The following is a 16,500-nucleotide window of genomic DNA, read 5'->3' as shown; positions in this document are numbered from 1 at the left end:
GCAGCAACAAAGATTACTATCTACTTAGATTGTCGACCAATGGTCTCCCATCTAAATGACACAAATGGCTCTATTGACTGGGCTGTTTTATGTATCTTATCGATGTCCCAGTCTTTACTTTTAGATTTTCTTTTGATTCGTTTTAGGTTTTTTTAATCATACTGAGAATATGTTGGCGTAGACCTATTTATTTGTTCAACGAGATCTTTATTGCTTTCGCTTTTCATTAATAAAGTTTCCATCTTTAAACAGAAGAAAAAAAAGAAGAAAATGAATAAATGCATGAGTATGCAAGTATGCTCCTAACTCTAACAATGAAGTTTCTATGGTAGACACGCATTAAGTTACACACCAACCTCCTCTGGGCGGTTTCGTCACTCTCCCTCAACATGAGACGTTTCTTGGGTTTTCCATGGTAGTTGGGTCAAGTTACATCAAACCATGACTGGAGATTAGGTTACCACTCTCTCAGATCACTATTGGTTTGAGAACTGGAGTATGTCAGGGACAACCTTAGGCCAATGCAAGACCATAAAGTATCGTACTACATGTGGTCCAAATATCTTTTTTCATGCCTAGTGTCCTTTTAGTTCAATATCCTTCTCCACCTATGAATGGTATCCTCAACTGAAGGCGTCTGTTGCACTCCATTTCTCAACCCTATGGTTGTCCACATATCTTAGGCCGGATGCCTTTCATGTCACCTCAAGGCACTCAAGCAGTATTTTGGACGACCCATGAGCCCAACCCTAATATATGCAACTCTATCATCACATGATGATAGTGGGCTTGCTTGATACACACAGGATCCAGCCAGTGCCATCACGGGTCACTCAGTTTAAATACCCCTATTGAAAGGGTAGTAGTACTCGCGGGTTCCCTATCCAACACATTTAGACATTTATCTACCACGTACCTAGTAGGTTTGAATGAATGTAACTAGGGTAATGGGTGAACCCACAACCCCACTCAGTATATGAATATAAGTGGATTGTGTCCTACCATCCAATCCAAATACATCATGTTCACAATTATCATTCATATATATTGAATAGTAAATAAACATAAACATCATATTACCTTCCATTAGTGCAAAGTCTCACAATTTCATAATAAATATACAACATTGATATAAATGAGAATTTAGAATAAATCAAATACACAAGATATGACAATGTATTTCCTCACCTGTTAAAGACAAGATTGATCTCCAATTTCCAAAGAAATCCCCACAATAGAAGAGTGCAAATAGTCCAAAATAATCCTAGAAATATAAAAATTCAAATGAGAATCAATCGGGGATCAAAGGGGCCAAAACACACACCCAAACCAAGGGGTTGTTGGATAGGCCTACCAGGACCAGTCGACCACCCCTAGTTGATTGCCCACCCTAGGGTTGTGACCAAGTTTGGTCAATTTCGAACCTCTCTTGAAATCAACTCACTTGGGGTTTTTGGTACTTCAATGGGACACTAGTATTGTCCCAAAAACACCCTTCAATCATCCCACAAGTCCCCAAACAAAAAGCCTCAATTTGACCCTTTATCTCCTCAAATGCCCACTACACCAATAACACCAAACAATCGTTTTTCCAATGGTGTTCCAAAGGCAATAGCAAACACTTTAATTTATGTGATATAAATGACCATTCTAATTCACACTGTTTTCAACACGGATATCCGTCCTCTTGGCTTTCACGAGTAAAATAATGATAGTAATCATCGTAACCTACCATTCTCAAAACCACGACATTGCAACATGATGGTTCAACCACATGGACATCTTTCTTGTCAACATATTGCTATGAGTATGTCTCACTCCTCGAACTAGTAGGCATTTGTCTCTGTCCCTCCTACAATAACAAGTGAACAAATCAAGTAGCTTCTTTCTCTTCTTCCAACCGGTAATCCAGACCCATTAACTAATTTCACAGGTACTTCTATGTCGTTGTCTTATTCCTCTTTTTGGATAATTGATACCGATGCAATTAACTAACTATATGATTTCAAACTTTAAATTATTTTCATTTTAAACCCCATCAACACCTCGTTCTTTTATTTGTTTACCTAATGGATCTAATGTACTAGTTACAGTTGTTGGAACTATTCGTTTATTCTCAAATGTTACCTTATCTAATGTCTTTACATGTCCCCTCATTTGAATACAATACTACCCAATCCAATTGCCATGTTATTTTTTTCTTCATGATTTTGTCTTTTTCAAGACGAACAGACAAAGACAACATTTGTGATAGATAAAAGATTTTTTCACCATGGTTCAAACTCAATTCAATCCCTCAATTCGTCAAATATGCATTGATAATGCATGTCAGTATTTTTCAATAGGGATACCTCACTCTTTTTCGTTCCTTAGGTGTGGTTCAACAAGCTAGCTGTGTTGACACCCACAACAAATTGTTGTGGTGGAACTGAAACACTACCACCTTCTAAATATTGATAAAGGCATTCGTTTCCACGCAAATTTACCTTTTCAATTTTGGAGTGGAGGAGTTCTCACTGCTGCCAACCTAATTAACTACTTACGAAAACCTGTACTCCAAGACAAAACTCCTCATGAAATCCTTTGAACAAAAAACTACATTCTCTCTCCTCAAAGTCTTTGGATGCCTTTGTTTCGGTCTAAATATAAACATCAAACATAAATTTGATTGGCATGCTTCTCCTAGCATTTTGTTGGGAATCCTTATGGACAAAAGGGTTTGCAAATTAATGACGTTTTCTCAAAAGCCATCGATGTTTCTTGTAATGATGTATTTCATGAGACCATTTCCCCTACCTTCATCACCTATGACCTTGCCATCTTATGTGTTTTCTTTAACCCCCATTTAAAATTTACTAGAATACATATCCTCCTCCTCCAACACAAACCTCCACTCCCGCCCTCATTAATCTTCTCACTGACTCCATCCATAGTGAGTATACCTTCCACCAATGACTACTACCACTTCTCCAATTCCTCCTTCCACACACCCCTCATGCACTCGTCACAAACCAAGTAATTTAAAATATTACTATTTGCCTTTTTGCCCAAGAAAATTCGTCTTCAGCTGTTGGTCAAGGTATGCATTATCCCCTTGCGTGTTCCTTAAATTACCATTGGTTTTCTCCTTCTCACTTATCTTCTCATTACTCTAACTGTCACTATTGAGCTTACTAGTTTTGCCCAAGCCATGAAACATAATGAGTGGCATAATGCTATGCAGAATGATATTCTCGCTCTACCCCACAACAATACTTGGTCTCTTGTTCCATACCACCTAGCAAGAAAGGTATTAGATCCAAGTGGGTTTTCAAAAGAAAATGATGGGGTTGATGGTTCTATTGAGCAATGAGACTGGTTTAGTTGCTAAAGGATATGCACAAATTAAGGGCATTGATTACCATGATAATTTTCCCTTGTCATGAAACATGTTTTTGTACGTGTACTCTAAGGGATATGCACAAATTAAGGGCATTGATTACCATGATAATTTTCCCTTGTCATGAAACATGTTTTTGTACGTGTACTCGTTACCATTACAGTAGCTCATGGATGCCTAGTTCATCAATTAGATGTCAATAGTGCATTTTTGCATGGGGATCTTCTTGAGGAACTATGATACCACCACATGGATATTGTTGAAGGGGGAATATTGTTTGCGATTTGTAGAAATAGTTCTATGGACTCAAATAAGCATCCCACAGTTGGTTTTCCAAGTTATCAACTGCCCTATTTGGTTATGGTTTCACTCAATCTAAAGTTGATCACTCCTTGTTTGTTTTTCTTCAACAGTCGGCTTCAGTTTACGTTCTAGTCTACGTTGGCAACGTCATCATAACAGGTTTTGATACTACTTTACTTCAAGCTATTAAAACTCGCATCAATGAGTATTTCATACCAAATATGTTGGAACTCTAAAACACTTTCTTGGCATAGAGGTTGCACATTCTCATCGACATCTTTACCTTTGCCAAAGAAAGTATTTTCTTAACATTCTCAATGATAGTGGCATGACTTGCTCTCAACCTAGAAATTTTCCAATGGAACAAAATCTAAAGCTTTCCAAATTCCACAAGCACCATTCTCTTTGATCCATCACCAATCGTCGCTTTGTTGGTGGCTTAATTTATCTCATTGTCCCCAGATCTGACATTGTCTATATTGTTAACATATTAACTCAGTTTATGCATTAGCCAAGACAACCACATAAGCATGATGCACATCGTTTATTGAGGTAATTAAAAGGTACTCCTGGACAATGTCTTTCTTCATGCCCAACCAGATCTACATTTACATGCTTTTTGTGACTTTGATTGGGCTAGTTGCCTTATGATTCGATGTTCCACAATGGAAAACTATTGCATTTTCCTTGTTTCTACTCCAATTTCTTGGAAAACAAAGAAGCAATCTACTCTATCTCGCTCATCTAGGCTCTTGCATTCTCCTTGGTTCTAGTCCAATTTCTTGTAAAACAATGAAGCACTCTACTATATCTCGCTCATCATCTGAAGCTGAGTATAGAGCCATGGCAATTGCCACTAGTGAAATCACATGGTTTTCATTCCTATTACGGGACCTTGGTTTACCATTAAAAAATGCCCATCCTCCTATATTGTCATAATCAGGCAGCCCGACCTTCACATTTCTGCCAATTCATTCTTTTACGAACACACCAAGCACATTGAGATAGACAATCATGTTGTTCGTGATAAATACAACAAGGTTTGATTAAAATTTCAAAGATCACTTCTGTTGATCAACTCATGGATTTGTTAACCAAGTCCCTTGGTTGTGATCAATTTCAACGTCTAAAATTCAACTTGGGTATTCGTGACCTGGATGCTCCACCTTTAGAGGGAGTATTAGTTGTATTTCTTTTTCTGAGTCAAGAATATTAGTTGTAGTTACCGTTGATCAAATATGTTCACCATATATTCAGTTTTTTGTGTGGATGCGCTTCTAGCGCATTGGGTGGCAACCTTTATTTAGAGGCATGAAGTCCAAGGTGGTCTGTGGTTCAATCCTCCGTTCCCTCCACACCTTTCCCTTCCCCTATCCCATCCCCCTTGCGCCTGTGGGTCCCTAGTCTCTATGACTGGAATCAACATATATATATATATATATATATTGTATCCTTTTTTTTGGGTCAAGAACTAAAAAGCATATAATTAAGTAAAAGAGTGTAAGCCAGGAAACTTGGACGACAACTGAAGAAGAAGCAATGACGGTATCCAGGGAATAAGCATTGGCTAACTCTGTGCCAACAGCCGCGGTAATATAGAGGATGCAAGCGTTATCCGGAATGATTGGGCATCAAGTGTTTGTAGGTGGCTTTTCAAGTCCGCTGTCAAATCCTAGGGCTCAACCCTAGATAAGTGATGGAAACTACCAAGCTGGAGTACAATAGGGGCAGAGGGAATTTTCGGTGGAGTGGTGAAATGCGTAGAGATTGGAAAGAGGGTGGGACATTCCACCATGAATGAGAAAGGGAAAGACAATGTGCTCCCTTAGCAAGAAAATCTGCAAAAATGTTACCTGTCTTACGAACATAATTAAAAGGAACCACATTAAAGTCCATAACAATCCGAAGAATTTCATAAACTAGACTAATACTAGACCAATCTAAGGAACTTCTAAAGCCTTGAAGTGCCAAATGACCAAAATATAATCGGAGTTCACTTGGATGTGAGATATCCCAAGGGAAAATGCAAGAAGTAAACCATCTCTCACAGCTAGAAGTTCCATCAATGAAGTTGAGGGTCCAAACCCATCGTTGCATTGTGTGGCGACAAAAGATCCATTGGCATCCTATAGAATTCAGCTCCTCCTGCCCTTTCTTGTGTCTCCCAAGAACCATCCACAAAAACTTGAAAACAAACAATATCTCCTAAGTGATTTGCAACAGGAAGTTGTTGCTGATGATCCGGAACCTGAGTAGTATTCAAGAAATTTTGGATATTCACAAATAAGAAAGAGAAGTGATACATATTAAAATATGAAAGCATCGATACCACAAAAAATAGCTACATTCCTAGTATTCCAAATACTCCAAATTTGTTTCACTTGGTCCATATCTCACAACCCTTAAATTTTAATTGAACTTCCAATCAATCATGAAAATGGTCACCTCTAAACTTATCCACATTAATGCAAAGAGGGGAAAGTTCACAACAACACTTTGCATGGGGATAAAAGAACAGAGCATGACCCACATTCTCAACACTATGACCACACATCAAACATAATGGAGCAAAAGTAGCTCTTCTAGCAAATAAAGAACTACCAATTGCAATTTCCTCATGAAAGGTTCTCCAAAGAAAATGATTGATCTTATGAAGGGTGGGGATATGCAATTGATTCCAAAAAACAGAATGGATAGATGATGAAGCAATATTACTTTGAGCATTTTCTATAACCATACATTAGTAATATGCAGATTTAATCGAATACTTGCCATTTCTATTTTTGTATCAAATCCAGGAATTATTAGTAATTATAGACAAGAGAGGGATAGTAAGAATGGCTTTTACCTCAATGGCGGTTAAAAAGGGATTGGATAAGGGGATTGTCCCATTATGTCTCTTCCCATTTAATTAACTCCCCCACCCAAGTGGGGCTGGTTGTAAGAGGAGAGCTACTTATGCCCTTAAAAGGAAGAGAGGGCAACCAAGGATCCTTGCAGATTTGTGTGTTGACCCCATTACCAATCTGTCTAACTAATCCATGCTTAAGAATATCTCTACCAGTAAGGATACCGCACCAACCCCATGAACAAGAAGAAGTGGGTCTACAATCTAGGAAAGGGGTGTCCTTTATGTATTTTGCATGCATTACTTGGTCCCACTAGGAGTCAAGGTTCGTGAGCAAACACCAGCTTTGCTTAGCCAACAATACCTTATTGAGACATTGAACATCTCGAAAACCCAAACCCCCTCCCTTTTCCTTTTGCATAATGTTTCCTATTTAACCCAAAAAATACCTTTCCTATGGTTGTCCTTCCACCAAAATTGCCGGATTTTTCTGATTCATTTTTTGGAATAATTCATTAGGAATAATTCATTAAGAATAAGGAAACAGGACCATTGCGTATACTGGGAGGGCAAAAGCAACAGTTTTAATCAAAATTTCTTTCTTTGCCGGGGAAAGGAGTTTGTCTTTCCAGCCTGATAATTTTGAGGCAAGTTTATCAAGTATAAAAGAGAAAGTTTGTATTTTGGACTTGTCCCCAATGTAGGATGATGTAGAACACCATAACAAACCTTTCTTCACAACGAGACTTTCCATAAAGTCTGATTTGATATTGTTGAAAGGCTTGGGCTGCGCTCGTGGCGGCGCGCCTTAGAAAGCGCGCAGTGCATAGTTGGCCTTTGAAGGTCCAACTATTACGCATCTCTGGTTGCCTCACCAAGGAGTACTACATGGGGATATACCTTGTGACTAAGTGGATAAGGATGATGTCACGGAAAGCTGGGTGGTGGCGAAGAAAGCCCCAACTCTAAACCTTTGTTGGGTGGTCATAGATCAGCAGCAATCAAACTACTACGTGTGCTAACGCGCCCCCACTCAAATAAGGGAGGGCAAGCACTTGGTCCCTAACAGATTCAAGGCAGCTAGCGCTCAGGCGCGTGCTAATGTGCGCGGAAGGATTGCTTGTGATCTACGACCACCCTCCGCTTGCTGGGCGCGCTAGCTAAAGCGTTAGCCCTTATTTGGTTTAGTAAAGGGGATGAAAGAAGACCAAGGTAAGTACCATGAGATTACACTTTTTTGATAGCCAAAGTTAATACAAAGTCACTCCTAGTGTCCTGGGGAGTCCTAGAGCTGAAAAAGATAACAGATTTATTTGGGTTGATATGTAGTGCTGAAATTAGCTCAAAATCTTGAAGGTGGACATTTATCTGGGAAGCATTTGGTATGGAGGCAAGGGAGAGGAGCATGAAATAATCAGCAAAGAAAAAATGATTAAGCTTTGGGGCACCACAAACATTTTAATGCCTAGGTTTCTGGGGATCCCTCTATTGGAAGTGAGCCTTTGGGAATAGGATTAAGAGGTAAGGACTAAGGGACAACCTTGACAAATATCTCTTTGGGGGACAATTTTCTTGGAGAGGGCACTATTTATCTTGATTTGGGGTATTCCACCATAGTGATACATTGCATCACCCATTGAACCCACTAATCCACAAAACCAAGGTGTCTCAATGTCTGTTCAGTAAAAGACTACTCTAATTTATCATAGGCCTTGCACAGGTTAAGTTTCAGAGCCATTAATCTAGAAGTAGATTTTGACTTTTTGAGAAAATACAAATATTCATGGGCAAGGTATATATTATCTGAGATAGCTTGAACTGGAACGAAGGCACTCTAAGTCTGGCTAATGATGGACCTAAGAATATGTTTAAAGTGATTAGCTAGAGAGGATGAACATTTATGTACAAGAACCGTTGGATTTCATCTTCTGGATGAGTCCCAAAGAGAATCTAATCACACAACCGTTGGATATCCACTTTAAAAAGGCGGGTGAGATTTGGGCTGTCAGATCCTTTAAGTGATGTAAGACTAGAATACCTTTCACTAGATTATTTCAAATTCAATATTTTCTAATCTTACTTTTAATCTGCGACACACAGGATGTTGATCATTATACTTTGCAGTGTGCCAAATTTTCATGCTCCCGACCAACCAAAAAGTATGCGCTGGAATCTTTTCCGTCTTGGACACTTGAAAACCAAGCACAACAATCTCGAACCTCAAGGTTAGAACTTCATCCATGTCCTTCTAATGACCATTAGATTGGTACCATTCAATCTTTTAAAATTATATGTTCCTCCCTAAGATATAAAACTTTTTTCACAAAGACCTCCAAACTCTTTAAAAATTGTTTTTGAACCCCTGAATGGAGATTACATCATAGGACTGAATTTCATCACAAAAGCCAACTTTCATCTTATTTCTCTACTGCCCAGATTTGCTTCTATATTGCACACTCTCATGAGAAACCCCGTAACTTCCTTGTTTGATATCGGAATCAAAATCCAAAAAGTGCGTTGCAAATAAGACTTCATGAAATACGTTTTTTCTGTTAATGTTGAACCTAGAAAAGAATTGGATGACTACCAAAAAATTCATCGATCATGACCCATGTGCAGTGACCTGTAGAATTCATCATTCTAAGGAATCTTCGCTTCACCCAAAACACTAAAATCTTCTCACAAACACTCAAAACCATTGTAATAGTGTTAATAACCCTCTAAAAACATAACAATGCTCAAAGCCTTCTGTGGGACCTTCACTTCAGTACAAACTATGTACTCTTAGAACACACTGCATTTTAGTTGCCAACAATGACAACACCTGCAATCTCAGCCAATGAAACAACAATATCCTTTTTCTATTCTCTATAAAAATGTGAGAATCACATTTTTGTTAAGTTAGCATAATTCTAGGAATTAGCTTTTAACATATTATTCTCTCTCATCTCATACTTTCTCTTTCAAGTCTCAAGAACTATTCTCTCTCTCTCTCTCTCTCTCTCTCTCTCTCTCTCTCTCTCTCTCTCTCTCTCTCTCTCTCTCTCTCTTCATTAAAAAAAGTATATTTCTCTTTCTTGTGTTCTATTCACTTGTCTCTCTAATTGATAATTTAAAGGGATAATTATTGTTGCTCCCTTGTACTCTTATGTTATTACTACTTTATCTCCTATATTTTTTAAAATTGTTAATTCAACCTTTAACTTTGTCTAAAATTACTAATGCCCCCTACCGTTAAGCTCCATTAGTTTAATGATGATGTGGCATCTATATATTTTTTCAAAATCCTCAAAATAATCCTACAGTATCTCTTTACTTATTAACTTTAATTTAACTTTGGGAAAAAATTAACTTTAAATTAACTTTTCTTTTCTAAAAAGAAACCACCGAATTAAGGAAAGATTTGATTTTTCATCTCTAAAAAAAATCGCCGAATAAATGATATATGTGATTAAATAAAACTTAAAATGAAAACTAAAATATTATAAAATATCAAATGTAATTCAAACTTGGAAATTGAAAATCACTTAATATATGCTGACCATTATACATGTTACCAAATTTCCTATCAATTAGCATACTATATGCTAATTTGTTTGTAAAACTTCCATCATTGTGATTGTGAAAAATTTAAGTAGAACATGAGAGTTTCAACTTTCAACAACCATAAGTGTGTGGTCCCACCAAAGCCAAAATTGATTCTAAAATATTAAGGATATAATTGACATTCAATATAGTTTCTATAAACGAGGTTAATGTCATATTTTTTACTTAATTTTAATGAAGGGAAAATAGACAGTACATATTTGATGTTAACGGCCACTTAACACCGTTAGAAGTGAGGGGGGCAACAGTAATTTCATAAAGAAATATTTGATTAGTAATAAAATTAAAGTACAAGGAGACAATAGTAATTATCCCTAATTTAAAATAAAATTTCTGATCAACCATACCATAAGGAAAAGTATATTTGGATCAAAGCAGAAAGAGATACGTTGAGTTAAATCAGAGAGAGAGAGAATAAAACTTCTTATTATAGTGGTGGGATTATGGATTGTTTAATTAAGGTAATAGAATATTTAGACATAAATAGTTTATTTGTTTTTTCATTTGGAGAATTAACGGTGGTTTAACCCAATAAGTTTATTTACATTAATCTTGCTTAAAGGAAGGATCGTATTTCTCAAGATGACACTTGGCAGCCATCCACCCATGTGGATTGGAATTCCAATCCATGTGGGAGGAGGATCTCGAATCCACTTTCCAGGGGAGTATTAGTTATATTTCTTTTTTTGGGTTAAGAGTATTAGTTGTAGTTACCATTTATCAAATATGCTCACCATATATTCAGTTTTTCATGTTAATTAACTCATATCTTGTAACCTTTTTGTATTCATTATATAGACTTTAGAATAAGATTTTAGATAAGTTAGCATAATTCTAAGAATTAGTTGTTGAGCTATTATTCTCTTGCTTCATATATATATTCATTTCATTATTAATGTAATTCATTCCATTTTATTCAAAGGAAATGTTAAAAAGTTCCATTCTTTACTTGACATAATTCCCGAGTGGTCCCTTCTACTTTGTATTCTTTTATTCATTTTTTTTTTTAATGTATAATGTTGACCTTTTTCTTCTTTGAATTGTATAGATTTGAAGGAGACATGATAAAACAATTTGCTAAAGAAGTTTATGATAAATTAAACAAGAGACCCTTTAGTGAAAAAAACAGCCTAGTTGGAGCCGAATATCGCATAAGCGAAGTATTGAAGCTTTTGGATGTTGAATCTGACGACAGAAAAATTATCGGGATCTATGGCCTTGGAGGCATTGGAAAGACAACAATCGCTAAGGCTGTATGTAATAAAATCTTCAATCACTTTGAAGGGTGTAGTTTTATTGCAAATGTTAGAGAAGCTTCTCAACAACATAATGGACTTGTTCTTTTGCAAAACCAACTTTTACATGATACCTTGAAGTATGAAGGTAGAGATATTACTAGTGTGGATGTTGGGACTCATGTGATCCAACAAAGGTTATGTTCCAAAAAAGTCCTTATTGTCCTAGATGATGTGGATAAAGAAGATCAAGTAGAATATTTTGCTGCAGACCGCAAATGGTTTGGTGTGGGAAGCAAAATCATCATCACAACTAGAAATAAGCATATTTTAGACTTTAGGGGATCAGATGGAAATTATGAGCCTCCACCAATGGAGCCAGATGATTCTCTTCAACTCTTTAGCCATCATGCATTCAAAAGCCACCAACCTCCAAATGATTATTTGGATTTGTCGAAAGCCATGGTAGAAACTACTGGAAGACTTCCCTTGGCACTTCAAGTTATAGGTTCATCTTTAAATTCAAAGAAAAAACTAGTGTGGGAAAACATGCTAAAAAAGCTGCAAAAAGTTCCAAATAATGATATCATGAAGAGGTTGAGAATAAGTTTTGAGGGATTAGATGATGAGGAGAAACAAATATTTCTTGATATTTCCTGTCTTTTCATTGGCATGTATAAGGGTCTTGTTTGTTCCATATGGGAAGGTTGTGGCTTTTGTCCTTTTGTAGGGCTTGATTCTCTTTGTGAAAAGTCTTTGGTAACGATTGGTGAAGGAGATGTGCTACAAATGCATGATCTGCTTCGGGATCTTGGAAGGAGTATTGTTTCTCAAGAGAATGCCACTGAGCCAGGGGGCCGTACAAGAATATGGTCTCAAGAAGACGTCCTGGATGTATTGCACTCACAAACGGTAGGTACCGAATAAAGTTTTAGTTGTTTTTCCATGACGACCTTGTGAATTAGGTTTTTGATAGATTTTTCTTGGTTTGTACAAGAGCATTGGATGGACATTTAATTAAGTTTCACTCTCTCTTTCTTTCTTTCTTTCTTTTTTTTTTTTTTTTTTTTTTTTTTTTTTTCTTTTGTATGCATGAGTATTTGTGTAGGGAACAAGCAAGGTTAGAGGACTTAAAGTTGATTTTAGAAATATACCAGAGGATGAAGACTTGACGAGCGAAGGATTTGTAGGAATGACACGTTTAAGGTTACTCCAGATCGACTATGCAAATTTCTCTTGGAACTTCACCCTTCCTTTTTCAGAATTAAGGTGGCTTAGTTGGCGAGGATGCTCTAACCAATTTACCCAAACTACTTTCTATCCACGTAAATTGGTGGTTCTTGATCTATCTGATAGTAATATCACAGCCGATTGGAAGGGTTGGAGCTGCATCAAGGTCTTGCATAAACTTCTTGCTTATATTTATATTTATTTTCTAAAAGTTCAAAGTTTGTAAAAAACAACCTTTTCAAGTTATCTAGAGAAGTTAATATGAATTTTTTTAATTTTTGTTTTTGCAGATTGCTTCAAAGTTAAAGGTTCTAGATTTGTCATATTGTCGTCAACTGTCTAAGACTCCTGATCTTTCAGAAAATCAATTTTTGGAGGTTTTGCGACTTCAATTTTGTCAGAATTTGGTTGAGATTCATACATCCATTTGTTATCTCACAAAGTTAGTCATATTAAACATTGGTTCGTGTGAGAAACTAAAGAATGTACCAAGTCAAATCAATAAGTTGACTAATCTCCGAGAACTTAGTTTACCAGGCAGCGCTATGGCAAAGTATGCAGAGAATTTGGATTGTATGACATCATTGGTAGACCTTCAAATAGACTCTTGGCATGAGCAGAGTACAATGGTGGATCTCTCAGTTAAAATTTCTCAGATAACTGCTATGAAAAGCCTTAAATTGTATTACAGTAGTTTGATGAGCATCTCGTGTCTTCCTCCAAGCCTGACGAGCCTTGATATTGATCGTTGCAAAAGACTTCGGAGTATCTCAGGTCTTCCCTCAAGTTTGACCAGGCTATGGCTCAAACGTTGCAACTCAGTGTTAAGAGTATCTAGTACATCAAGAGGCTTGAGAAATTTAAAGACATTGAATATTAATTGCTGCTCCCACCTGCAAGAAATTGAAGGTTTTGATGACAAATTGGACTCCATGGAGTACTGCAGAATTTCATCCTGCTATTCATTGCGGAAGTTACCAAAGCTGAGGGGCTCGAAATATCTAAGGACTCTACTGGTTTCCAGAAACGATTCCATATCCGATTTTGAAGGCGAGGGACTGGACTCTCTGGAGGTGTTGGAAATAAAATACTGTGAATCATTGAGAAGAATACCTTATCTACAACATTCGAAAAGGTTGAGGGAACTAAGAATCGAAGGATGTCGTCAATTGTTGAAGATTGAGTGCCTTGGGGACTATGAATCATTACAAGAGTTGAAGATCAGTCAATGCCACAGTTGGATGGAAGGATTACTGAATCTTTCCAACTTACAGAAATTGAGGAATTTAGATATTTCTAATCTGGATAACTTAACCGAAATTTCAGGCCTTGATAGATTGGGATCCTTGCGAAGATTGATAATAGAAGAATGCGAGAATCTATTAGAGATTAATGGCATCAATGGATTGGAGAACTTGGAGGAATTGAAAATCCATGGCTGTAAAGCCTTGGAAAAATTACCAGCTGATTTGTCAAACGCCAAGAAGTTAAAGCATCTATCTATTGAAGGTCACCAGAATCTGGGTGAGATTGAGGAATTGAATATCAGTTGCTGTGAATTCTTAGTGCATTTGAAGATTAGTACATTCAGTCACTTGAAAAGATTACCCGATGTGTCTCTCTTTAAAAAGTTGGGTTATCTTCGTATTGAAGGCTGCAACGATCTAACCGAGATTCATGGAGTTGACAGATTAAAGTCCTTAGATACTTTGCTTATACATAACTGTGAGTCCTTAGAAAGCTTACCGGATCTGTCAAATTTGAAAAGGTTGAAGAAGCTACATGTTGGAGGTTGTAAGATTCTATCCGAGATTCAAGGAGTTGACAGATTGGAGTCCTTATCTGATTTGCATATAAGTAGCTGTGAATCCTTAAAAAGCTTACTGGATCTGTCAAATCTGAAAAGGTTGGAGGGGCTACATATTAAAGGTTGTAAGATTCTATCCGAGATTCATGGAGTTGATAGATTGGAGTCCTTATCGTGTTTGCACATAAGTGGCTGTGAGTCCATAGTAAGCTTACCGGATTTGTCAAATCTGAAAAGGTTGGAGGAGCTACATATTGAAGATTGTAAGATTCTATCAAAGATTTATGGAGTTGAAGGATTGAGATTCTTGACAGGTTTGGGAATTGTTGGATGTGAGTCCTTAACAAGATTACCAGATCTGTCTAGCCTTGAAAGGTTGAAATCTCTAAATATTAGCGAATGCAGGAATCTTACCGAGATTCAGGGATTTGACACATTGAAATCCTTGACAGATTTGGAAATTGTTGAATGCGAGTCCTTAACAAGATTACCAGATCTGTCTAGCCTTGAAAGGTTGGAATCTCTATATATTAGAGACTGTAGAAATCTTACTGAGATTCAGGGATTTGACACATTGAAATCCTTGAGAGATTTGGAAATTGTTGAATGCGAGTCCTTAACAAGATTACCAGATCTGTCAAAGTTGAAAGAGTTGGAATATCTAAATATTAGAGACTGCAGGAATCTTCCGAGATTCAGGATTTGACTCATTGAAATCCTTGACAGATTTGGAAATTGTTGGGTGTGAATCCTTGGGAATATCACTGGATCTGTCGAAGTTGAAAGAGTTGATGGTATGAAGTATTGACGGCTGTAAGTGTCTTACCACGATTCAGAGTGTTGATACGTTGGAATCTTTGAAGATAATTGGAAATGATTCCTTGGAAATATTTCCCGATCTGTCAAACATGAAAAAGTTGACCGGATTAGGTATTGAAGGCTATAAAAATCTTACTGAGATTCAGGGAGTTGACACATTGGAATCCTTGACATATTTGAGCATAATTGGGTGTGAGCCTTAGAAATATCACCTGATCTTTCTAAATTGAAAAACTTAGAGACACTGATTGCCAAGGACTGCAGGAAGCTGACTGCGATTCAAGTTAGTAATAATCCATTGGGATCTTTGAAGTACTTGGATTTTAGGGGGTGTATATCCTTGGAAGAATTACCAGATTGTGTAAAGTTAGACAAATTGCGGGCACTAAATGGTGTGTACTGCACGAGCCTAACTGATAATGATCGAATAGAACTCTTGATTGATGGTGGGTGCTCAAAGTTCCATTTGTCATGACAAATTTATTCAAGGTACGTTTGCCTCTCTCTCAACAAAATCTGAGTTGATCTGCATTTAAATTGATTTGTGTATTCTGTAGGATTTTTGTTTCTCCCATTCTTCAGAATTGGTTCTAAGACCCAAATGAGTTTTTCTGTGAAAAAGCACTATAGAGAAGTGCACATTAGCATTCCTTGAATGGCATTGCGGCCGTTATTTCTTCTTTCGTTGTTCAGACTTCAAACTGGCTAATGAATTTGGAATTTAGTTCAATAATGTGTAGTCTTTTCCAGACTCACTCTGTTTTTAGTATGACTTGTAGGCACATTTTCAATAAGATGATAGTTATGACAGGTGTTTTTGGCAGGACTTATAGAAAATCTCTTGCCTTTTTGTGGAAGATTTTTGGAGCTGAAGAGGTATAATAAACAGTGCTGAACTTATTAAAGAAAGAATGACAAGAAAAATCTCATAAAATTGCCAAGCGTATGTTACATTTTGCAGGGAAATCAACTGTTATCAACATTACTATTTAGTTTTCTCCTGTACCAGTCTTCTTGCAAGATCCTGCTTTTCTCATTGTTCAAATGAACAACTGTAAAAGGTAGACTCTTCTCAACACAATTTACTAATTTTTCGTCAAAAAAGAAAAAGAAATCAGTTTGAGATTATGGACTCAAATGAGAAGGGAACTTCCTTAATGTTCATCTAGGTTTTGAATCAAACTGCCAGGAGAAATAAGAAATGAGAAAGCACTTGGAGTTGGAGTTGGCCCGGAGAACTTTATCTTACAAAAATGTACCATTACACGAAGGT

At 36.9% G+C, this 16,500-nt stretch overlaps 2 protein-coding genes across 2 annotated transcripts in view; both read left to right on the top strand.

Moving 5' to 3' along the window:
* The window catches only part of LOC149019371 (disease resistance protein RML1A-like), an 86,667-nt gene that overhangs the window by 62,226 nt on the left and 7,941 nt on the right, over positions 1 to 16,500 (top strand). The window lies entirely within an intron of this gene.
* LOC149019372 (disease resistance protein Roq1-like) lies at positions 10,591 to 16,003 on the top strand. Its single transcript, XM_089154083.1, has 3 exons — positions 10,591 to 12,283; positions 12,480 to 12,767; positions 12,892 to 16,003. Exons 1-3 carry the CDS (start codon positions 11,153 to 11,155, stop codon positions 15,112 to 15,114), a joined length of 3,642 nt encoding a protein of 1,213 aa, XP_089010209.1. The 5' UTR covers positions 10,591 to 11,152; the 3' UTR covers positions 15,115 to 16,003.

Source organism: Hakea prostrata, chromosome 4, assembly GCF_041222555.1.
Source record: "Hakea prostrata isolate BN-2017 chromosome 4, UWA_Hpros_2, whole genome shotgun sequence".
In the NCBI taxonomy this organism is placed as follows: Eukaryota; Viridiplantae; Streptophyta; class Magnoliopsida; order Proteales; family Proteaceae; genus Hakea; species Hakea prostrata.
Note: the sequence above shows the minus strand (reverse complement) of the source record. Positions and strands in the feature narration are given on the sequence as shown.